General features: G+C 39.6%; 1 protein-coding gene across 2 annotated transcripts; it reads left to right on the forward strand.

The window, feature by feature from the left end:
• Window positions 1-373: 373 nt before the first annotated feature.
• LOC110788495 (potassium transporter 1-like) lies at window positions 374-1,568 on the forward strand. Of its 2 annotated transcripts, none has more exons than XM_021993137.2 (4): window positions 374-577; window positions 894-946; window positions 1,026-1,140; window positions 1,228-1,568. In XM_021993137.2, the coding sequence occupies exons 2-4, from the start codon at window positions 905-907 to the stop codon at window positions 1,302-1,304; spliced, it is 234 nt and encodes a 77-aa protein (XP_021848829.1). In that variant the 5' UTR covers window positions 374-577; window positions 894-904; the 3' UTR covers window positions 1,305-1,568. The 2 variants fall into 2 exon arrangements, with proteins under 2 accessions (XP_021848829.1, XP_056694103.1); XM_056838125.1 differs by having other exon boundaries at window positions 383-577; window positions 883-946.
• Window positions 1,569-25,998: the final 24,430 nt, after the last annotated feature.

Consider the following 25,998-nt stretch of genomic DNA (forward strand, 5'->3'; position numbering starts at 1 on the left):
AAAGCCCCCTGCAATAGCCCATTTATTTTGCAGCGTACAGATAAAAGCCCGCTGCAATAAAAAAATTTCGCTGCAAATAAGCTAATTAAGAAAAACATTTCAATTCGGATCTCAAACCTAAGGACGCTCGATCAGTACTCCCTCTTCTTCCCTCAGCTTTCCCTGCGTACTCTCTCACCTCCTCATTCTTCTTCTTCTTCATCTGCTCTCTTTCTCTCTCCTAAATCCCTTCTTTCTCCGCCATATTCCCCCAATTCTGAGGTCCTTTTCGTGAATTCTCCCCCGTTTTCTCGCCGCGGTTTCTTCCCCAGGTAACTCCCATTTCGACGCTTTTTTCTGAATCCCCCCTTTTTTGTTCTAAGTTTTCTCTAATTCGTGGTTTTTTTGGGTTATGATTAGTTCAACCAAAAGGGTTATGATTTTCTTATTTTTCTTCTGTGGGGTTTGTTGAAATATATGTTTGTGGATCTTAGCCTTCGTTGTTGCACTCTGCTTAAACAGGATATGGTTCGCTGGGTTGCTTAATTGTGCTTAGGCTCAAGTATCATCGACTCGGTGCTTGCTGCTCAGATTTTAGGTTTAAAATTTGACCACCTTTCTCAATATGACCTTGTGATTTTTTTTTCGTTCTTTTTTAGCATGGCTCCTTTGTATCAGCAGCATCGGTGTTTATAATATTATAAGGTGGAATTAATCCAGGCGTTGTTAATGCATATCTTGTGATATATGGATTGTGAATGTAATGTAACACATTGATAGTTCACATTTTCCAGACAACATTTACTTTTCTGGTTTACCCTTGTTTGGTTTTGGCTTACTTGTATACTGGGTCATGGTTTGGTTACTTCTAAATGACCTACTGAAAACATGATATCCTGGTAGTTTTATTGCAGGCGTGGAGACCATGTTTGCTGATTTGGGACATTTTTCAGCTTGTTCAATTAAGGTATCTCTTGCATTCTGTTTTGCACTTCCTGCATATCTTGTGAATGGATTGTAACACATTGATAGTTCACATTTTCCAGACAGCATTTACTTTTCTGGTTTACCCTTGTTTGGTTTTGGCTTATATGGGTGAGGCTGCCTTCCTGTCTTGTCATAATGAAGATATTCAGAGGAGCTTCTACAAAGCTATTCCAGGTTAAATTTACTTACTGTTCCTGTTCAAGTCTCACAGATTTGAAACTTTGTTTTATTAAAGTTATATTCCATCTTGTTTTGCAATAGAACCAGTATTCTGGCCGGTTTTCATAGTGGCTACATTTGCGGCGGTAGTAGAACCAGTATTCGGTCTGGAAAGGTAACCTTTCTTACTGTGATATTTTGCATTCTTGTCTCCAAAAACAAACTATAAATAACTATTTTGTAGTGGAGCATTCAGATCTCTTGGGAATTTTTTAGCAAGTCCTTCATGTTGGCTTTAATAAGTTCCCTCTTGTGCCTTGTCTAGCCTATTTTATATCCAAAATGGTGAGAAACTCTTGCAATACTGCGTAGGGTATGCCTTGTTGCTTTACTGTTGTGACTTGTGAGCAATGGGTGGAACCCATCTCCTACATTTTGCACGCTAAAAACATTTCCGATTTTGATTGTTAGGGTTTGATTTTTTTCCGATTTTGATTGTTAATTTAACTTGGGGACATTTATATGACGGTTTATTAATATAATGGGGAATGCCTTCATTATTGCATTTTAGACTTCAGAGATTCATATTTTGGTAAATGTATCAGTTTACTTGACTCAAGCTTGGTATGAAATGTGTGTGGATTATGATTGTATTGGACCATTGGTGTTTAATGTTTATGCTTCATGGTAATACATTGGGTTATAATGGTTTATGTTATTCAAGATTATATTCATTGACCGAAATAGGTGTTGTTGTTTAGCCTTGTTTTTCATTAAGAGATAAGCATGCTATGATTCGCTTTTCTGTTGTTGCTGCAAATTTCCCTACCTTTTTTCTTTAATAATCGACATGTGTTGGTTATGAATCCTATTACAGATCTTAATTACTGTTTTATTTATTTATTTTTGTGCAATTTTGGCTAATTCTTTCAATTAGGTTGCTGTGGATTGATCTGCAGCAACACCTTGACTTCAATGTTGATCTGGATTGATCTGCAGCAACACCTGAACTTCAATGTTGTTTATGGTAGAGTGAGCAGGCGCAAGGTCCCAATCTCAAAGTTGTGGCAGCTAAGCTGGCTACTGATCTGCACGTACTGATCTGCACATCAGTTACTTGCATTTTCCATAATGAGATACAACTAGGATAGCCAACAATTTGGGCTGTTGTCTGACCGGTTTTCCTCCTCACGCGAACATCGAATACTGGTGAGCATGTCCATCAGTCTCTAAATATTTTCTCAGAGTATTACACTTATTACATGTTTAATATGAATAGTTTTAACTTTCTAACACTCATTCCAATCTACTTATGCAAATTTAAGGCTTGTTTGGTCGTTATAGGTCATATTAGGCTAAAATGAGGCTTTTTTGCTCCCAAATATGAAATAAAGAACCTTAGGACTCATTTTAAACATACTAAATGTTTTATATGATTAGTTTTAACTTTACAAGACTTAATCCAATCTATTTATGCACATTCATGACTTCTTTGGCCGTTATAGGTCATATTTAGGCTAAAATGACATTTTCGCTCCCAACTTTGATCTAACGAACTTAAAAACTAATTTCAAACTTATTACATGATTCATATGATTATTTTTAACTTTTCAAGACTCAATCCTATCTATTATGCACATTTGAGACTTGTTTGGTCGTTATAGGTCATATTTAAGCTAAAATGAGACATTTTCGCTCCTAACCTTGAACTAAAGAACCTAAAGACTCATTTTAAACCCTTTACATGATTAATATGCTTAGTTTTAACTTTCTAAGACTCATTTCAATCTATTTATTCACATTTAAGGCTTATTGGGTCGTTATAGGTCATATTAAGGCTAAAATGAAGCATTTTCGCTCCCAACTTTGAACTAAAGAACCTAATGACTCATTTTAAACTTTTTACATGTTTAATATGCATAGTTTTAACTTTCTAACACTCATTCCAATCTATTAATGCACATTTAAGGCTCATTGGTTCGTTATAGGTCATATTTAGGCTAAAATGATATTTTCGCTCCCAAATTTGAACTCAAGAACCTAAGGACTTATTTTAAACTTTGTACATGATTAATATGCTTAGTTTGAAGTTTCCAAGACTTATTCCAATCTATTTATGCACATTTAAGGTTTGTTTGGTGGTTATTGGCCATATTTAGGCTAAAATGAGCATTTTCTCTCCCAAATTTGAAATAAAGAACCTAAGGACTCATTTTAAACCTTTTAAATGATTAATATACTTAGCTTTAAGTTTCCAAGACTCGTTCCAATCTATTTATGCACATTTAAGGTTCATTGGGTCGTTATAGGTCTTATTTAGGCTGGATTGACATTTTCGCTCCCAACTTTGAACTAAAGAACCTAATGACTCATTTTAAACTTTTTACATGTTTAATATGCATAGTTTTAACTTTCTAAGACTCATTCGAATCTATTAATGCACATTTAAGGCTCATTGGTTCGTTATAGGTCATATTTAGGCTAAAATGATATTTTCGCTCCCAAATTTGAACTCAAGAACCTAAGGACTTATTTTAAACTTTGTACATGATTAATATGCTTAGTTTGAAGTTTCCAAGACTTATTCCAATCTATTTATGCACATTTAAGGTTTGTTTGGTCGTTATTGGCCATATTTAGGCTAAAATGAGCATTTTCTCTCCCAAATTTGAAATAAAGAACCTAAGGACTCATTTTAAACCTTTTAAATGATTAATATACTTAGCTTTAAGTTTCCAAGACTCGTTCCAATCTATTTATGCACATTTAAGGTTCATTGGGTCGTTATAGGTCTTATTTAGGCTGGATTGACATTTTCGCTCCCAACTTTGAACTAAAGAACCTAATGACTCATTTTAAACTTTTTACATGTTTAATATGCATAGTTTTAACTTTCTAAGACTCATTCCAATCTATTTACGCACATTTAAGGCTCATTGGGTCGTTATAGGTTTTATTTAGGCTAAAATGACATTTTCGCTCCCAAATTTGAGCTACATAACCTAAGAATTCATTTTATACCTTTTATATGATTAATATGCTTAGCTTTAAGTTTCCAAGACTATTAGGACATTGTTATTAGTTGCTTGAATGTTAAAGTGTGATATTTAATTTGAATTTAATCTAATGCTTAGTTGAAATTTCTGTTTTTGTAAAGGTCTACACTCCGAGGAATGCGCCTATACTAGTGAGGAAATTGATGTGGTTCGTGAGCAACGGGCTAAGTGTTTTACCCGCAAGTATTTACTATTGGCTTGAGCGCGCTTGATCGAGGTGGTTTAGTCGTTATAGAACAATCGTTTACATTAAAATGTATGCGTACATTGAAATTGGAACGTATATTTGAATGTAGTACGTGCACTTTGGTTTTGGGATATATATATATGTATACAAAACACCAGTTATTATTTTTTATATTTGTTCTACAGGTTGCGATATTTTATTTATTGTTGTTGACAGGTTCCTATATTTGGTGCAAGACACCCTAGGTATAGATAAATAAAACTAAAATTTTCCCGCCAAAAGCACAGCTTTGTTGCAGGGGGCATATACTTGTTCGCTGCAACAAGTGTGTAAAATTAGGCAAAAATCAAGACTTGTTGCAGCGTACAAAATGATGTACGCTGCAACAGACTGGTTTGTTGCAGCGAACAAAATGATGTACGCTGCAACAGACTGGTTTGTTGCAGCGTACAAATAAAAGCCCGCTGCAACAAACCAGTCTGTTGCAGCGTACATCATTTTGTACGCTGCAACAAGTCTTGATTTTTGCCTAATTTTACACACTTGTTGCAGCGTACATGCAAATGTACGCTGCAAAAAAGTACTTTTCGCAGCGTACATTGTACGTTGCAACAAGTCAATACTTGTTGCAGGCCCCCCAGTTGCAGCATACGATGTACGCTGCAACAGGGGTCTAAAAGCCCGCTGCAACAAGGGTTTTTTCTACTAGTGTCGGTTGCCAAAAACCGCAAGGGTTGGTCAATCAAACTTGATGACGCCTTATGGGCGTATAGAACGGCTTTCAAGACGCCAATTGGGATGACTCCCTACAAACTTGTTTATGGCAAGAATTGCCACTTGCCAGTGGATCTTGAGCACAAGGCCATGTGGGCCATCAAAACTTTGAATTTTGAGCTCACTAGTGCGGGTGAGCGGCGCTTGCTCGATCTCCATGAGTTAGAAGAACTCCGCATGAATGCCTATGACTCGGCAAGCATCTACAAGGCGCGTTCTAAACAATATCATGACGCCAAGATTGAGAAGAGAGAGTTCAAGGAGGGGGAGAAGGTCCTCCTTTATAACTCTCGTTTGAAGTTGTTCCTGGGAAAACTAAAGTCCAGGTGGAGCGTCCGTTCGATGTTGTTCGGGTTTTCCCCCATGGTCCTATCGAGATTCGGAATGATGATTCTGGATCCTTCAAAGTGAATGGGCATCGGCTCAAACACTATTTCTTGGGAGACTCTATTGGATCTTTTGCTTCCTTGGATCTCAAGGACCCCCCATGAATTTGGGGGGGATTCGTCAAGCTAATGACGTTAAACGAGCGCTCCCGGGAGGCACCCCGCGTCTTCTATGCATTGTTTTGGTATGTTTCATTGCGGTGGGTTCACACTTTCCACCTTTTTCCTTACCCGTCTTTATTTTGGTGGGTTTGTTCGGGTTTTAACGGCTCTTTGCGGGACTTGCTCCCACGACAATTCCGGTAACATCCTTCTAACTCTATTGCATACTTTGGGGGACGGACATACATCATGTTGGGGAATTTGGTTGGATGGGTAGCTGTGCCCCTCCTTGCTTGGTTTTAGGCCGTGAGGACATGGCCTAATTCTAGCTTGGGGGAGTTTTGTTGTGTGGTTGGCTACTTGTTGATGCTCATTGCTATGAATCATACCATTATGTGCTTGTTTCCTTGTTTTTAGATTGATTTACTTTGATTCAAGTTCCTTTTCTTTTTGTTTGTTTTGTTAGTTTCTTTTTGTTTCCCTTTTTGGTGTGTTTTCTTATTTTCTTCCTTTTTCTTTTGTTTTTGATTTCCTTTTTGTCAAGGCAAGTTTTTCTAGGTTTTCTTAGGAAATATTCTTGATTGGGGCATATAAAATTGGAACTTGTAGATTAGAATGCTTTTATTCCTAATTGGTAGATTTTTACACGGTTCTTAATGTCTTGGGTCGAGTCTAGGATTTGTTGTCAAGAAAGTTGGTTGAACTATGGGTAGCATGCGTCATGAACTCTTGGCTTGTGGTAAGATGGTGTCGATTTCTCTAGTCATTTGAAGCCGGAGAGAATGATATTTGCTCCCTTGTGAGGTTCATGCTCAAAAATAAGCCCAAACACATTTTCATATATTGAGTGGCATGGATCCTTAGCATTGACTTTCTTGTCTCCCGAGTTTGACCATTTCCTTCCCGAGACCGCGACCGAACTACTTTAGGGGACGATAGAGGCATTTCTTTCGGTGACTATTTTTCTTTTTAGTTTAGGACTCTATTTTCTTATTTTTCTCATATGTTTTTGTTTGCATTTACCCCTTTGCTAGCCATTTGAGCCTTGACCCTTCATTTCTTATGAGCACATTACAAGCCTAATAGCCTTTGTTTTGTTTTCACCCTTAAAAGTGATAGTGAAGCTTAGAGTTATGATGCTTGTTGTTTTGGAGTAATTATGCAAATTTGAGGAATGAATGTTGTTTGGTATGAATGGCAAAGTTTTGGAAGAATGTTGTATATAGTGAATAATTGTTGCAAAAGCAAAAAAAGAGAGTTAAGTTTTGAAAAAAAAAAGAAGCCAAAAATAGAGAAAAAAACAAGGCATGAAAAGTTTCATTTGAAACACAAAAAATGAGGAAAATCAAATCAAGGAAAAAACGTAAAAAAGAGTTGTAGTTTAGAATTGTTGTTGAATAAGCTTGGGGGTACCCCAAATAAGTGGTACGAGTTTAGTTTGGTTCAAAATGCTTGAGTTTAGTTCTATCATTGCGCTTCACTTTAGGTATGAGCACCAAATGGCCAAATTTGTTCCGCGCCTTACCCCTAGCATACGTTACGCCCTAAATGCCCTCTTGACCCTTTAGAGTTGAGTCATTGTCGGTGGAGGGAGGATTTGGTTAAGCTTAAGGAACAAGGTTGTCATGCTAAGATTTCGGGTAGCCTAATGTTGACTTTCTGGCGCCTTCGCGGTGTCTTGAGACGCTTCTCAAGGGTGGATAAGATCTAGATATTTGACGTGGTATGCCCGGATGTAGGGGGATTGACTAGTGCTTGCCCTTAGTTCACTTTGCTTGATGCTCGAATCTTTCACTCGGTTTAGGACATTAGTTAGCGTGTACTCATTTATTTGATTAGTAATATTAGTGTTCTTCTATACTTGTTCCATAATAAAGCCCATCTTGAATTTTGTAGTTTAATTTATTTTCTTCTCTTTTCTTTTCTTCTTCTTTTCTTTCTTTCTTTTCTTGGTTTGTGTTTTCCATTTTAGTCTTGCCTTGATTAGTTTTGCTAGATTTTGATTTTGGTAAATTTTTAGAATCTGATTAGTTGCTCATTCTTCCTTAGTTGAGTTTAGTTAGCTAGAGACTAGCAAACGCTTAGCTTGGGGGAGTTTGATGAGCGACATTTATGTCTCTCTTAGCTTAGGATTTTATGTTAGTTTTTAACCTTACTGACAAGACTCTCGATCTTCTTGGTTAAGTCATCAGTGGGCGCGCCCTGTTCTACGACACCCAATCGGTTACTTATGCTCTCCATATTGGCACTAAGGCTGGCGAAAGCCGCTAGGAGTTGAGCGAGTTTATCGGAGGAAGACATTTGGATTGTTTCTTGAATGAGACTGGGAGTTTGATTTGTAGGAGATGAACTGGCTGCTCGTTCGATGCCGGCTATGAGGGAAGCTAGGGCTGATGGATTTCTTTTCAACCTTTCTCCTCTTCGACGAACCCACAAGATATTCGGACTCCTAGTTAGAACATACCAGACGATTTTAGAACTTGGACTTCCCGACACATGATATGATATGCATGCAATGAATGAGACCTGGACTTGAGTCTAAGTGTCACTCCGAAGATTCGGGATTTTGGATTTCGTACTTGTATTCGGGATTAGCAACCCGTTGGAAATGTTTGAGAGAAGCGTTCATTCTTTTGTGAAAGTTGGCTCTTGTACTAGAACTTGGAAAAGGAATATTCCGACCTATTGGAAATTGGACTTATTTGAAGGGGATTTCAACCCGCTCGAGAATTTGGAAATTGGACTTGTACTAGGAAATTGAATTTTGTATTATTTAAAGGGAATTTCAACCCGTCAACATTTCAGGGGGATTTCAACCCATTGGACCTCGAATATTTGAAGGGAATTTCAACCCGATTGAAAGGGAATTGATTTTGTATTATTTAAAGGGAATTTCAACCCGTCAATTTTTTAGGGGAGTTTCAACCCATTGGATCTGGAATATTTGAAGGGAATTTCAACCCGCTTGAGAATTGGAATTTGTATTATTTATGGGGAGTTTCAACCCGTTGGAATTTGAACTTGTATTATTTCAGGGGATTTTCAACCCGTTGGAAATATTTGGAATGGGGTTTGTATTATTTTAGGGGATTTTCAACCCGTCAATATTTTAGGGGAATCTCAACCCATTGGAAGTGGAGTATTTGAAGGGAATTTCAACCCATTGGAATTTGTATTATTTCAGAGGATTTTCAACCCGTTAATATTTTAGGGGAATCTCAACCCATTGGAAGTGGAGTATTTGAAGGGAATTTCAACCCATTGGAATTTGTATTATTTCAGGGGATTTTCAACCCGTTGGAATTTGAATTTGACTCGAAGTTTGAATTTTGAAATGGAAAGGGATGCATTTTGTATGTAGAACATGAAGCTTCGTATTTGGAAAATCCGGCACTATGTCGTCATGGATTTGAGACATTGAATTTGGGAACTTGAAAGTCCGGCATTATGCCGCCGTGGACTTGGAGTGTAGGATTTGAGATTTGAAGGTTTGGAATTTTTGAACTTTGAGCTTGAGGTTTGAAATATGGAATGGAAAATCGGCATTATGACAGCATGGATTTGGAACTTGAAGTTTTGAGAATAGGACTTGAAATTCGAAGGATTGACATGGAATTTGAGGTTTGAAAGTTGGAGTTGAAAAGTTAGCATTATGCCTTTCATGAACTTTGGCATTTGAACTTTGAGGTTTTGAGAGTTGAAATTGGCGACTTGACTTCGATGCTTGAAGACTTGAATGTTTGAAATAGGAAATCCGGCATGACGCCGTTGGATTTGAACTTGAAACTTGAAACTTGAAATTTGAACTAGGAAATCCGGCATTAAGGCGCCGTTGGGTTGCATTTGAAAATTGAAGTTTTGGACTAGAAAGTTTGAATTTGAACTTGAAGCTTGAAGACTAGGAAATCCGGCATTATGACGCCGTTGGATTTGAACTTTGACTTGGAAATCGAAACTTGAGTTTGGAAAATCCGGCATCATGGCGCCGTTGGATTTGGACTTGAAAATTGAGGTTTTGAATTAGAAGGTTTGAACTTGAACTCGAAACTCGAAATTTGGACTGGAAAATCCGGCCTTATGACGCCGTTGGATTTGAACTTTGACTTGGAAGCTTGAGGTTTTGAAGTAGGAAATCTGGCATTATGGCGCCGTTGGATTGCATTTTGAACTTGAAAATTTGAATTTTGGACTCGAAAACCGGGCCTGGACTCGAAAACGGATTGCATTATGGCGAGTCGTCACCGTCCTCTGGCGACCACGCGGAGCGCTGTATGACACGTCAGTCTATCGGCGCGGGACCCCTATGGGTGGGTCTTGTGTATTACGACGGTCGGGACTTGCATTACGACCTGGAGCACCACGTGACCGTTTTTGGCTATCTGAGTTTGGACGCCCAGGTTTTGGTGAGGGATAGTTCGCTGTTCCCGGTAGTTGAGACTTTCTGGGAGATACTGCGACTCAACATCTCCCTATCTTTCTTGCGGTCATTTATGAGATGGTGGTGGGACACCACCAATACCTTCCATTTTCCTTGGGGCGAGATGACGATTACTCCCGAGAACTACACCGCTTTGACGGGCTTGACCTTTAGGGGGATTCCCGTTCGACTGAGGTCTGGTGGCCCACTGCCGACTGTTGTTGAGGGTACCAGGCTCATGGGCTCGTGGCTGGGTCAGAGATTGCCTTCGTACCAGGCCCGTGGGATACCCTATGCTGATTTGATGTGGGGCCTGGAGCATGGGGTGGAGGAGTCGCCTTTGAGACAGGCCCAGTTGTTTTACCTCCACTTCATCACTTCTACTTTTCTGTCGGGTCCTACTGACACCTTTGACCCGAGGTGGATAGACCTGGTGGACCACGTGTCTTCGCTAGGCGCATACTGCTGGGGCGACTTGGGCTATGCGACGCTCGTAGGCCAGATGAGCTTGGCGGTGCGAGACTCGGATCCCCGTAGACATCATTTCGCCATTGCCTTGGCGGGGGTGCCGCGCTTGATTGAGGTATGTGCCTCGCTCTTTCTTTTGCCTTCTTGCCTTATTGGGCATTTTGATGTACATTTTGTTTTACTGCCTATTCTCTCTCTTTTTTATAGCTTTGGGCCTTTGAGCACTTACCCTGGCTGGCTCCCCGAAAGGGGCACAGGCCTTTGGAGTACCCTGCTGGTCGTCGTTGGGGCTGGAAGAAGAAGCTGACGGTGCGCCCGCCGCCTGATACCGTGTGGGATATCATTCGGGACGGGAACCCCGAGCATGTAAAGAACCTTTTCCTTATCTCGTTTCTTATTATATATATTTTTTTTGCGATATCTGATTGTGTTTATATTCACAAATAGGTGGTCTGGACCCCATGGATCTCTTTCAGGGGTGTCTACGCTTCGGTCAGGGATAGTTATGCCCTGAGCCAAATGCGGGTTTTATTCATTGGTAGCCGTGACCTCGTCTGGTAACTGGGGGAGCGGGTATGTATGCAGACCGTTGGAGTCTTCTCAGTGCCTCATCCTCCACCTGCGACCATGTTGGCCACCCGTTCGATAGGCGAGGCCTGGAGGGTCCATTCGAGGGAGGGTGTCCCGGCGACTGAGTTGGTGATAGCGGGAGCTAGCTATCATCAGTTCATCATGGATTCTCTTCGTCTCCCGGAGCCTAGCGCTGTAAGTCGCTCTTTTTATTATTATTTCTTGTTGCGTTCCCATGCTCGTACCCATATATTCATGTTATCGTGTTTCGTGCAGGAGCATCCTGATCCTGCGTTAGGGGGGTGGGTCCCTCCCGATGCTCGGATCTCAAATATTGGGGAGGGCGAATCCGAGTTTGTGGAGATTATCCCGGAGGGCCGGGTTTTCCATGCTCCGCTCCCTGAGGGAGTATAGGCGGTGTGCACCTTTCATTTATGCATCTTTCCTATTCGCCTTTTTTGTTTTCTTTTGTTATTGACATTCCCATTTCAGCTCCCGGCCCGTACGGCCAATGCGATGGTGGGGGTGATCAACCGGCTGAAGTCCGCGTTAATTCGGGCCCCGTCCATACTTTCTTGCAGGAGCTCCCACTCTACTCAGGTAATGTACCTGCTTTTTGAGATGTATATTTTCTTTGGTTGTCTAATTTCTGTCACTTACTTTTCCTTTTGTTTCTACAGACGGAGACAGGGCGAGCCGAGGACGACGACGCGGGGCCGTCAGGGTTCGGGGGACGCGGCCCCGAGGAGAGGGAACGGGAACGGTACTCGCCTCTACGGCATCGCCGTTCTGACGTGGGGACGAGTACTTCTGGGGAACGACCTGAGCCGGAGCATGGGCGACGTTCCATGTCAGTGCCTCGTGAGCCTAGCCCCGAGTTGCAGTCGCAGCCTCAGCATTGGGGAGGTTCAGCCTGGGGATCCTCGCACCATGGGGGGTGGACGGGATGGACCGGTGAGGCTTGGAGGGGTGAAGCCGAGGACGAGTCTTAGACTTGCCTTCACCTTTGTATTTTATTCATTCTCGTATTTCGCATGTACATATGATATATTATTTTTTTTATCGAATCTTTGGTGCAAGAATGTTTGAGCCTTCATTGGGCTTGCTAGGTTGCCTTTATCAAATGAGGTCTCAACACGTAGCACTATGACGGTACTAAACTTTCAAACCAACAAAAATTTTTGAAAAAAGAAAGGATTCCATTTATTGTATTAAAAAAGAGTGAGTTTTTACAAGAGTGCACATGTACTAGACTAGCCGACTACTTGGGGGGGTATTACATATGTATATTTTCTCATGTCTACATTTGGGGTTTTCGTCCTTGTCAACTCGTGCCATACTCCTTTGTTGGGCTTGCACCTACATAAATTCCTGTGGCTACCTTTTTTGTTCTATTTGGACTTTTAGCCTTACTCGTGCATGGGTCGGGGTATAATGCCCTTGTACTGTCTTTTCTTCTCGATGTGTTCCATGACTTTATTATTCTTTTTTTTTTATCGGACCGAATCCTTGATAAGGATTGCCTACGTATCTTTGTCAGAATCAGGTCGTGTGTAGTTCTAATTATATTTTTTTATGAAAAGGGTGTTTATTACACATCTGCTACCCCCTTAAGTGTTCGTGATTCTTTTGATAATTCGAGAAAGAAGTACGAACACTTGCAGAAGCGGGAGGACTGGTGGCAGAAGAGAATGACGCTCAGGCATGGGCGTTGGAAAAGATCGGCGCCTAGGTCTGGGCGTGAGAAATAACAGCGCCCAGCCTTGGGCGTTGAAACTAAGTTCTTGCGAGCTTTTTCGTTTTTTTTTTTTATTATTTTAGTGAGTCTTATGCCGTTTTGTTAGAGTAATGTGCAGAATGCTTGCTTATGAGTTTAATGTGTATTATTAAATGCCTTAACTCCAGACTGAACTTTATTAAATATAATACTTTTTCAATTGGTGTAAATTCGTGAGGTTAGAGAATTCCGCTCCATCTATGTCAGCTAGTTGGACTGCACCGCCTGGTAGGATGGTTTTTACAAAGTATGGTCCGGTCCAATTAGGCCGGAATTTTCCTCGGGGGTCCGTGGTAGGTGCACGGACCTCTTTTAACACGAAATCACCTTCTTTGATATTTCGAGGTTTGACTCTTTTATTGAATTGCCTTGGGATACGCTTTTGATACACTTGCACGTGATGTAAAGCTCTCAACCTCCGTTTGTCTAAAAGGACGAGCTCGTCGTACCTAGCCTGAACCCAATCGGCCTCGGGTAGCTTGCTTTCTAGGACGATCCGGAGGGAGGGAATTTCCAACTCGATTGGTTGGACTGCTTCCATTCCGTATACCAAGGAGTAAGGTGTTACTCCAATAGAGGTGCGGATTGAGGTTCGATAACCCCATAACGCAAAGTGTAATTTGTTGGGCCAGTCCGTGTAATTTTCGGCCATTTTTTCAATTATGACTTTAATGTTTTTATTGGCCGCCTCTACCGCGCCGTTCATTTGCGGCCTGTAGGGAGAGGATTTATGATGTTTGACATGATATTTTTCGAGTAGGTTTTGGACTTCAGCCCTAAAGTGGGAACCTTGGTCGCTTATGATTTCATGTGGAACCCCGAAACGACATAATATGTTCTTTTCGAGAAAACGAGCTACATGCTTGGCCGTTAATTTCGCGTAGGAGACTGCCTCTACCCATTTAGTGAAGTAATCAATTGCGACTAAAACGTACTCGTGTCCCCCTACACCTGTGGGTGTTACTTTGCCAATTATGTCTATACCCCAAGTAGAAAAGGGCCATGGGGAAGTGAATGTGTATAGTTCTGAGGGAGGTAAGTGGTTAAGGTTATTGAAAATTTGGCATTTTGGGCAGGTTTTCACAAAGTGATGGCAATCGGTTTCCATGGCGGTCCAATAATATCCTGAGCGGGATATTTTTCGGGATAGCATTTTGCCGTTCATATGAGGTCCACACACGCCGTGATGGTATTCTTCCATTAGTCTTCGGGCTCGGTTTTGGTGAACACAAAGTAACTTGATTTTATTCGGCGTGTATTTGTACAATTCTCCCAAGATTATGCTATATTGTGACGCGAGGAGGCGTAGGGCCTTTTGTGCTAGCGGGGAGGTGTTTGGGGGGAATTCCCCACTTGTTTTATAACGAAGGATGTCCATATATCATGGTTCTTCTTCGGTATTTTCAGGTTCGGAGTCTATGGCACAGCAATAAGCCGGCTCTTTTCTTCGTTCGACCCGAAGGGTCATTCCGTCCCATTCACTCGGGATGTTGAGCATCGAAGCTAATTTTGCTAGTGCATCCGCGAATTGGTTGTCGTCTCTTGGTAAGTATGTATACTCGATTTTTTCGAATTGCTCAACTATTTGGTCTAAGTGGGCTTGATATTTTGAGAGACTATTGCTTCGGACATTCCATCTTTTGGATATGTGGTTGATTATTAGGGAAGAATCCCCGAAGACTTGTAAATGCTTGACTCAAGGCTAACCGCGGCCTCTAGCCCGACTATGCAGGCTTCATACTCGGCGGCGTTGTTTGTGGCCTCGGAGTCAAGTTTGACGGAAATTGGTATATGGGCCCCTTCGGGACTGACTAGGAGAACTCCGACGCCGCATCCCTTTTGATTGGATGCACCGTCGAAGTATAGTGTCCAATAGTCGTCTCGTATCATCAGAAGTTCCTCGTCGGGAAGGAGGTAAGCTTCCGTGGTTTCCTCATTCGTAGCATGTTCGGCCAGAAATTCGGCCTTTGAATGTCTTTTCTTGCATAAATTTTAGATCGAATTCTGGGAGCATGACTAGCCATCTGGATAAGCGACCGTTTAGTGCGGGCTTTTCGAACATGTATTTTAAGGGGTCTAGTTGTGACACTATATGAACGGTGTGGGCTAATAGGTAATGCCTGAGTTTTTTGGACGCCCAAACGAGGGCGAGGCAAGTTTTCTCAAGTTCTGTATATCTCGTCTCGTACTGTATGAACTTCTTGCTCAAGTAGTAGATGGCTCGCTCGGATCCATGTACACACTGTGAGAGCACAACTCCCGCTGCAGTATCCGTGACGGTTAGGTATAGACGTAAAGGAATTCCAGGCAGTTTGGCATTGTTCTTTGATTTTATCGAAGGCAGTTTGGCATTGTTCGTCCCATTCGGCTTTTTCTTCTTTTCTTAATTTTTTAAATATTGGCTCGCAAGTCATAGTAAGTTTGGAAATGAACCTACTAATGTATTGCAGCTTTCCTAGGAAGCCCCTTATCTGTTTTTCAGTTTTTGGTGGGGGCATTTCGGTAATGGATTTAATCTTGGATGGGTCAATCTCGAGTCCCCGTGTACTAACCACATTATCCTAGTAATTTTCCGGAGGTTACCCCGAACACACACTTTTGTGGATTTAGTGTCATGTTATATTTTAGGATTCGGGTGAAGAACTTCCTAAGTGCCGGAAGGTGACCGTGCCGGTCTTTAGATTTGACGATCATGTCGTCTACATAGACCTCGATTTCTTTGTGCATCATGTCATGAAGTAACGTGGTGGCTGTTCTTTGATAGGTGGCCCCCGCGTTTTTCAAACCAGAAGGCATTACAGTGTAGCAATATGTACCCCAAGGGGTAATGAAGGTTGTTTTTTCCATGTCTTCTTCTGCCATAAGTATTTCGTTATATACTGCGTACCCATCCATAAAGGAGAGAAGCGCATGTTCCGCTGTGTTGTCTACCAATATGTCAATGTGAGGTAGATGGAAGTCATCTTTGGGACTGGCTTTGTTGAGATCTCGAAAATCTACGCACATTCGCACTCGTCCATCTTTTTTAGCTACGGGGACAATATTGGCCACCCATTCTGGGTAGTTGGAGACCTTTATGAAGCCCGCGTCTAATTGTTTAGTGACTTCTTCTTTTATTTTCAAGGCTATCTCCGGCTTAAGCCGTCGTAGCTTTTGTTTTACTGGCGTCATTTTGGGATCCAGCGGAATCCTATGCTCAGCGATTTCTCGGTCTATTCCGGGCATGTCTTTGTAGGACCAAGCAAAGACACCCTCGAATTACCGTAAAGTGGAGATTAGATCGGTTTTTTCAGTGGGAGTTAAGATGAGGCCAATTTTAATGAATTTAGGATTTTCTTTTGTTCCAATATTTACCGATTCTGTGTCCTCAATTATAGGGGTTCTGAGTTCTTGTTCATTTACAGCTTTTATTAATTCGGTGTATCCATCTTCTGGCTCTTTTTCGTGCTCATTAGTGGCGAGGCATTCTGCATTACTACTTGGTTTTTTAAGCGGCATATACTCAAAAGTTTTGTTTATCTTATTAAAGTCGTGAAGCATTACATCGAAAAGATCTCTCGGGGTGGATATTTCCGGGTCTAAACTAGTTTTGGGAGGGATTACAATTTTATTAGGTTCAGACTCGGATTCGGATTCGGACTCGGATTCAGACTCGAATTCTTTACACATTGGGCCTTCTCCCGCAGATATCTTGAACTTCATTCCACGAGCATTAGTCCATTTGAAGGTCTTGCGCCACCCTTGTTGGGTTTGGTCCGTTCACATTAATATGCTGATTTTTAGGTCGTCCCAACTTGATAGGGAAATAAACGCGGGGTAGGATCGTTTCACCCTTCGGCTATTTTGATTTCCCACGAGCACGAGTATTTCATTAACATCCCCAGTGGAGTCGCCACTGTGAGGGGGTCGAAAAAGCACGAGGCTAATGCGTGACCTCGTCCCTCGTGGGCGTGACGTTGTCAAATCAAGTGTAATTGGATTTCCTGTGAGTTTACACCCAATCGACTAGTAATATAGGAGTCGCCATTCAGTTTTTAACGACAATGAGAAAAACTGACAAAACCCGGTTATCGTGACATAAAGGGAGTGCAATTATGTTCGACCACGACGGCCATAGGTTCCCTTGTGATCCCTGGTGTGGGGATCGCTCAACGTACACCCGCAGGGCAGAGATTGAGAGTTCGGGGGACTGTAACTACCGAGAGGAGTGCTCATCGTTAATACTCCAGAGGCAGGTTATCCTTACTAGCTCAGCATAAATAATTGAAGGGACATGCGTTAAACTATTAAACTATTCTGAATTGATTTTAGCAATATGCAACACATAATACTAAATCGATCGTGATTATCTTATTTAGATTGATTTAAGGTACCTAGCATGATAATTCAATTGTCCAAGGTATTATCTTATTAGGCGTGATAGATCAATCAAATTAATAGTTTGACAATTTTATAAAAGGGTGATAAAAGCGATTAAATCATATGAGGGACACGTTACAACGCACTCTTGAGAGGTGCGTTGTGGTTCTCAGAAAACTAACCACTTGGCTTTGCTATTTCTCCTTTTATTTAACGAATCTCGGGTTTCTAAGCAATGTTCCAGTTTTTAGGCTTAATTCATCAAGCTACAAGGGGCAGGAAGCGTTCTGTTCGACTTTTGGGTCGATTGCGACAGAACGCTGGATCAATTTCGCAGCGTGAGGCTTAGGCTTAAGGCTAGAGTCAATACTCAGATTATGGAATTGTGTGTTATTTTCACGTCGGTTTTAGGCTGTATTTATAGAAAAAGAGTGTGTGGAAAGATAGATTTTAAGATACGAATCCAAAAAGAATCCGAAGGTAAAACGGCCCCAGGCATTTTCAGCGCCCAGGGCTGGGCGCTGAAGATTTCGGCGCCCAGATCCAGGCGTTGAAAATGGGATCTGGGCCGAGTTCTTTGTCAGATTTGGACTCTTAGAACACGGAGCTTTTGAGATTTATCCGAGTCTTTTAGTGCGTATTAACTTATGACGGAATGCGTCTGGGCCCATTACGAACTCTAGGTTCGTTAGGAATTTAATTAATACGTAACTCTTATTTTCGAATTATACCAGGAATGCAAATTCTATCTCTTTTAGGATTTATGTTGGAGTGCAACACCTAATTCTGACAGGTTTCTATCTTTTATGACTTTGCCACTTTTAACAACTACCTTTTACGGCAGTTACTATTCTTAGCAGGTTTCTATAAATAGCAGTTTTGGCTGAAATGAAAGGGTGATTGAGATTCGTTATTTTATAGGAGATGCGTTGCCAAGTGGAGATTTATGTTCTCATCATCGAACCTTCACTTTCAGGAATGGGGACAATAGTAGGTGTCTACAATACCCATCAGTTATCACCAATCTTCAATCAACCCATGTGGCTCACATCCCAAGTTCACAGAGGCAAAGTTATTGCGATTCCCAATAAATTAAACCTGCGATTCTTCTATGTTACCCTTTACAACAAAAACTCAAGATTTAAACCATACTCCATCTTTATCAGTCCAATCGACTTCGACAAACGCCGCTTCATTTTCTCTCATTGTCGTCTATCTTAGGAAGTAAAATCAACGCCGATGTCAACTAAGGTGTTTCCACCGCTGCCCTTTAGCTTTCCATCAGAAGATCTGAACTTTCTCGGCTCTGAAATAGGATCGTCAGAATCGAATCTAGGATAGTGATCCTACCGATTCCGAACAATTCTAGATGATCCTAGGCCGATCCTGCACATATAACGATCCTGAGTCCGATCCGAATCGTTTCCCAAAATCTGGATCGTAGGATCGTACGATCCTACGATCCGGATCGCGATTCTAATAACATTGCCTAGCCCTGATACTCTTATGGAAGAAAGCACTATTCTCATCCCCTTCCTTAACCCATCTCTCATTTGCATTCTGTCTTAAGAAAGACAGATATGCAGCATGAGTGGTTTTATATTATTTTGAAGCTTCTACTTCCCTATCAGCTAGAACATTATCACTAGGGTGCAAATGGAGCTCCGGTTGACATTGATGTAGATCATTAAGAGCTTTAAGATCAGCCACGTGGATGTCATTAAAACCATCTTTGTTCAATTTTCTAAAGCCCCCTTCATTCTTCTTAGTTTCAGAACAATTATGTACATCAGAGTGCTAGTATCAGCTATGGTCCAATTAATACTAACAAGTTCTGAGTAACCATCAGCATACTTCCACATATCAAAATACCTAAATGCTATTTTGGTATTGTTACTGGTAAACAGATAGAACCATAGGGAAGTGATCATACATTCCTTCTGACAAGAACTCAGCTACAACATTTGGAAATAATTGAACCCATCAGATCATTTGCCATCACTGTATCGATCTTTGAAAACACCCTAGCATCTCCCTCCTGCTTATTACTCCAAGTATAGAAGTGACCAACAAACTTAATGTCCTCTAACCCACATGCATTCACACAATTCCTGAAGTCTATCATCTCCTGATGCCTTACAGGAATTCCCACTCTCTCATCCACATTCAACACACAGTTAAAATCTCCCATAATAACCCAAGGTTTGCACACACTCAAGCCAATGACACAAAGATCTTTCCACAATTCAACCCTTCCTGCATTCTGGTTAAAAGCATAGATAAAGGTACAGAGAAAAAATGTTTTGCTTCCCCTAGGACACACCAAACAATGAATCATTTGACTAGACATACCCGACACATTCATATTGAAAGATTGGGATTCCAGACAACAATAACTCTCCTACCTTTGCATATACTACTATTAGAAGTAAAGCACCACCCACTGAACATGTTTATATACAAGGCCCCAAGTTTAGAAGGAGGGACCTTTGTCTCCAGGAGACCAACAACCCCAACACCATGAGACTGGATCAAAGATCTAACCTCATTTTGCTTCCTTTGGGTGTTGATCCCCCTTACATTCCAGCTTATGATTCTATCAATTGCAACCAGAAGAGTCCCCTCCCCCAGATACATGGACTTGAGTATCACCCTCCATTTCATCCCTCGCATTCACATCCATTTCCATTGCTTGAAAGTGATTCACAGTGTTAACACTCACAGGCCTTGACAGAACTCTTCTACTTGGGTTGGTCACAGGCTGGAAATCATCATTAGCAGTACTAGTAATCACAGGAGCAACTACAGAAATATTCCTATTGGTCACAGTACTAGGTGCAGTCTGTCTTGGTACCCACACCCTTCTACCAGTAACATTTCTGCATTTTGCCAAGTCATGCCCCATATATACCTTTATAGTGAGAGCATACCACATGCCTCCATTCATATTCAACTCTGATCCCCACCATTTCTTTTTTCTCATTGATAAATCTCAAAGACTTAGGGAAAGCTTGCTCAACCAACACCTCAATCTGTACTCTAGCAAATTGGAGTTCATCCCTCTTTGTAGTAGCACTATCAACAAGCTTCACGACCCCAAGCTTCCCCATAATCTTACTTAAACTTCTCTCCCCCCAATATTTGAAATCTAAATGATGTAACTTCACCCAAATAGGAACAGAACGCAAGTCTTCTTTGGTGAAATCCATATCCTGAGTCCAAGGTTTCAAAACTACAGGTTTACTATAAAAAAAAAGGCATATTTAAAGCCATCACTTCATCCCTCCAAGCCATGGTAGTAAAACGGACTAAGAAAACCCCCTTAGCAGCTAGAACTACTTTATCCACCCCTCAAAAAAAAATTCTTATCCTTTCACATTTCTATTTCCTCTCGTTCATCTTCTTAATCTCTCTCCCCTCAAAAAATAATATTCTTAATCTCCAAGATGAATAATGTTAATTATGTTCTTTTTGAAACTCCGACGAAGAGTGGGATGTTAACGGCGATGGACGAAATCGTGTAGGTGGCGGTAGAATTAAAACGAGTCAATGTTTCAATATGAGATGGACGCGGAACTAACGAGGGGATGACGGTGCAGAAGGAGAAACTAACGAGGAGAATGTCTTAGATGGAATGTTTCCTCCTAATTTTCAAATTTTTTCATTTTATTTTGGATAACATGTTGATTTTTTTTAATAGTTATTTTAATTTATTGAACAGATCTCTTGGTTTTTTTAAAAACACTTAGGTTCTTTGATTTCTTATTTTATGGATATTATCGGCAACTTGTTTATTTTTTCTTAATTTTCTGGTTTCATTGGATTTTTAGATCTAGATCGATAATAAAACTCTAATTTCTAAATGACCAATTTTGTTGGAATGGCGATTGATTATATTGGATTCATCGATCTCTTTTATGTTCCATTTTTTAATTTTTTATTTATTAATTGTACCACTTTTTCTAAGAACTTCAAATAATATCTAAAATGCATACTATCGTAAAGATATACTTAGTTTTTAAATTTTTAGAATAAATTAATGCAAACCTATTTGTTCTAAATTTGATTTCTAATTTACATGTACGTATTTTTTTTAGCGGATCTTTCCTTACTAGTATGTTCACTTCTTAATTTAATCTTTATTGCTAATTATTTTTGCAGGTTTATTAAATGGTGAAGTACACATATCTTCCGAAGACTTGCAAAAATACTCAATTTTTTTTATAAAGGAAAATTTGTAATTATTAATCCAATCTTTGCCCGATTTTCTTTAATTAAGCCTACCTATGCGATATTTCTAAATAATCCAACATTTATGACCCAACTACTATTATTAAGCCTAACAAGTTACTAACCTGCTATAGGCGGTATTCACCCTTATGGCCTTATGTGGCATATAACAATTATAATTTTTTTTCCTTTTTCCCCTTATTTTCTTTAATTGCTATTTTAATTTTCGTTCCTCTCTCCTCTGCGATTTTCTGCTTCATCTCTGCACTCCTCTCCATTATTTCTCTTCTACCTCTTCTCCACCATTGTCGATCCCTCATACCTCTCCATTCGAAGTTCATCAAAAATAATCAGCAATTGCTATGCTGGGGTAAAGCAATTGCCTGTTGGATCTACATCTTCTTCAAATTCAAGGTTTTTTTTTCTTTCTAAATTTTCAACAAGACCACAATAACCAACATCCCACAACATAAAAAAACTATATTATTGCAACATCTCGGGTTTTTACGAACTGACCATCAATGAAGCCCAAAATTCAAAATTTACCAAAAAAGGAACAAAAACGCTAAGGTTCGTAAGTTCACATTCAATTGTACGATTTTGGAGACGAAATTTGAATGCGCGTGGATGAAGTCACCTATTTCCATAAGAAAATCGTTGATGATGTCATGAACCAGTACAATTGTGGTTGAAGCAACAGTAATGGAGGAGAGAGGAATTGAAACACGGTACAGAGAAGAGAAGGGTTAAGGGTTTTTTGAAAAAAAAATGAAATCCTTGTTTTGGTGGCAAGTGATGATGACGTGTCCAATATTTTAGGAGGGAAACCAACTTTAGGTTGTCAACGTTTTTAACGTTGACTTTGTAGCAGGTAACCGGTCATCCAGGCTTAATAATAGTAGTTGGGTCATAAAGGTTGGATTATTTAGAAATATCGCATAGGTAGGCTTAATTAAAGAAAATCGGGCAAAGGTTGGATTAATAATTACAAATTTTCCTTGACTTTGTAGCAGGTAACCGGTCATCCAGGCTTAATAATAGTAGTTGGGTTATAAAGGTTGGATTATTTAGAAATATCGCATAGGTGGGATTAATTAAAGAAAACCGGGCAAAGGTTGGATTAATAATTACAAATTTTCCTTTTATAAATGTAACTTGATATATATATATATATATATATATATATAGTCCCCCCAATGAGAATATTCCTATAATGAGAAGAATGAGAAGAAATCTCAACCCTTTACCTTATTTAATCCGATGACCTACATTTCCGCTTCGATTAAATGTTAACAAGTGACATCATATTATCACTTGGATTAAACGGATCAAACGTCTCAAAATATGCGGCTTCCGATGACCTACATTTCCGCTTCGATTAAATGTTAACAAGTGACATCATATTATCACTTGGATTAAACGGATCAAACGTCTCAAAATATGCGGCTTCATTAATTGGGAAAGTAGTACATAAACTCTTACATACTGCCAAAATGGTGTACAACTTGTCTAAAACCCACGTGAGCTCAACCTTATCATTTTCACCATCTTCTCCGACCTGCCAAACCCCAACTAACCCCCTGTTTCTCTAAATCCTCAATCTTCATGATCTAATCCTCTTCTTATCGATTATGAAAAATTCAAGTACATATAAAATACCATACAGATACATCTAAGTTGAATTGAAGATACATCAAAAACCTGCCATTGTTCCCGATGTATAGTATGTTGAATTTGACTACCTTATGACGACGCCGATCATTTATAGCTCTTAATGTACGCTGTTCGAGATCCATTTAGACTTTTAGAGGATAGAGACAGATTTACACATAAGGTCTTATAGGTAAAAAATGGTTTACATCTGGCTTTATTTTTTATGGATTCATCAATTGTGGGCGGATTTGCTTATTTAATGTAAATGAGCAAAACTGATTAGCTCATTTAGTGATATGAGCAAAATAAATTACTCATTTGTGCAAATGAGCAAAATAAATTTACTCATTTGTGCAAATGAGCAAAATAATTTGCTCATTTTTGCAAATGAGCAAATATAATTTCAAGCATTCATCCATGGCACTGACGAAATCGATCATCATCCTACCAATGCAAAATTCTGATTAAAACGATAAATCCTAATTTCAAGCATTCATACATAACTAAAGTTATATCAATACCGCTGATTTTCAAATTAAACAGATAAACCCTAACTTCTCAATTAAATCGACCCAAAGGAAGTTACCTATTTATAAATACTCGGACAATTAGGCACCGACGAACTCGATCATCATCCTCCCCATGCAAAATTCTGCAAATTCCTCTTACTAAAGTTCAATATATTCCTCCATCTTATGGTTTTACGACCTCGAGAAATCCAACAATGGCGTAGCAAATATTTATAATTCCATAGAGAAAGGGGAGGAGAGAGAAAGAAAGGGAAAAGAGGAATGAATAGTATGGTCGCGTGGAAAGTTGGGAATTGAAAGATAATAAAAGTTTGATTATTTACGCTTTTGCCATTAATGATATGAAGTAGTAAGAGGCTTAGAGCTGGAGGATTGTTAAACCTCAAGTGACTTGTGTCCATGTGGACACAAGTGACTCAAATACAATTATTTTTAGTACCAACATAGCATATATCAGTACCAATAACACAAATAATTTGTAGGACTTTTTGCCAAAAAGGACCTTTTATAAACGGTTTTTTGCGAGAAAGGACCTTTTATGACGAAATTGGTGAAATGGGACCTAAAACATAATTTTTTTTGTTGATTGGGACCTTTTACCGGTTTTTTGGAGTTGACCCAAGATTCCGGCAACGACTTTGACACGTGGCAACCGGAGAGTGCCACGTGTCCATTTAATAATTAAAAAAAAAGTTGCCCAAAAAAAAAAAAAATTATCGAATTTTTTTTTTTGCCCCAAATCGATTTTTTTCGCCCCAATTTTGCGAAGAACCCTAATTTTTTCGACGCAAAAATTAGAACAATTGAGGAGGAATTTGAGGGGAAAAATAGCACACCTCATTCGTGGCAGACAATTTCAGTGACGAACTTTAAGGCAATTGGGATTTTGGAGGGAGAATTGGAGCAAAAAAAAATCGATTTGGGGCAAAAAAAAAAATCGATTTAGGGCAAAAAAAATATCGATTTGGGGAAAAAAAATGATTTGGGGCAAAAAAAAAAAAAAAAAATCGATTTGGGGCAAAAAAAAAATCGATTTGGGGCCAAAAAAAAAATCTATTTGGGGCAAAAAAAAAATCGATAATTTTTTTTTTGGGGGGACTTTTTTTTTTTTTTTGGGGGGGCAAACTTTTTTTTTTTAATCATTAAATGGACACGTGGCCTTCTCCGGTTGCCACGTGTCAAAGTCGTTGCCGGAATCTTGGATCAACTCCAAGAAACCGGTAAAAGGTCCCAATCAACAAAAAAAATTATATTTTAGGTCCCATTTCACCAATTTCGTCATAAAAGGTCCTTTCTCGCAAAAAAACGTTTATAAAAGGTCCTTTTTGGCAAAAAAACCTAATTTGTATTGGTACTTCTTAGCAATGTATTGGGATACTAATACCATACTAGTCTTAGTACCAATACCAAATTAGCGTGTACCAATTACAAGTCACTTGTGTCCATATGGACACAAGTCACTTGAGGCCAAGACTTCCTCTTAGAGCTGTTAGATCTGATCACATCAAACACAAAAGATTTCTTCTCATTCTTCTCATTTTAAGCCTCCTTCTCATTTGAGTGTATATATATATATATATATATATATATATATATATATATATATATATATATATATATATATATATATATAGTGTTAATTTATTTAATAATGTATTATTGGATTAGTTATATAATTCCCAAAGCTTTACTTTTGAATTTTAAATTTCTGCCTCGAAAATATACAAGCATGCACACATTAACCAACACTCTCTAAGAAAAAGGCACATCAGCCAAGAAATAAACCAATCGAAAATAAATTAATTAATAATTACAATTCAATTCCCAAAACAAAAACAGTAATTCAAGGTGGCCGGTTGACGAGGCATGCTTTTATTGATTAACGCCTCAACAGAGACATGAATTCAGGCTGTTTAATGGGCATGTTGAGGCGTGCTTCTTACGGCCCGCCTCAAAGGGTAACCGAGCTGTTGAAGCCCCTCCAGTTGATACGGGCTATGCCTGCCTCAACAAGCCTTAAATGTCTGCCTCAATAGGGCTTTTTTTCACTAGTGCTAGAAAACTAAAGAGTTTGCGTTTGACTAAAAGCCTAAAATCTTTAGTTATTCGATTCCTGGTAGGATTGTGATTCCCTATTTCCACTCTATAAATACGTGGTTCATAATCACAATTTATACAACAATTTGAATACATTGAATGAAGCACATAATTCACAAACTTTGTCTATCACATATTGTGAGTTTCCCGAGTGCATAAAACCTTAGAGAATATTCTAGTTGGTTGAATCTAATACGGATCCGAACGTACTGTGGACTTTCTACAAAGGGGCGGCATTTGGAGTCCTTTACTTGTTCTTGTTCGGTT

Source organism: Spinacia oleracea, chromosome 3, assembly GCF_020520425.1.
Source record: "Spinacia oleracea cultivar Varoflay chromosome 3, BTI_SOV_V1, whole genome shotgun sequence".
In the NCBI taxonomy this organism is placed as follows: domain Eukaryota; kingdom Viridiplantae; phylum Streptophyta; class Magnoliopsida; order Caryophyllales; family Amaranthaceae; genus Spinacia; species Spinacia oleracea.

Bases quoted from the DNA above. Each gene is read 5' to 3' on its own strand.
- LOC110788495 (XM_021993137.2), top strand. From the start codon at position 905: ATGTTTGCTGATTTGGGACATTTTTCAGCTTGTTCAATTAAG. The intron at 947-1,025 runs GTATCTCTTGCA...CACATTTTCCAG, and splicing joins TTTCAGCTTGTTCAATTAAG to ACAGCATTTACTTTTCTGGT. The intron at 1,141-1,227 runs GTTAAATTTACT...GTTTTGCAATAG, and splicing joins CTTCTACAAAGCTATTCCAG to AACCAGTATTCTGGCCGGTT.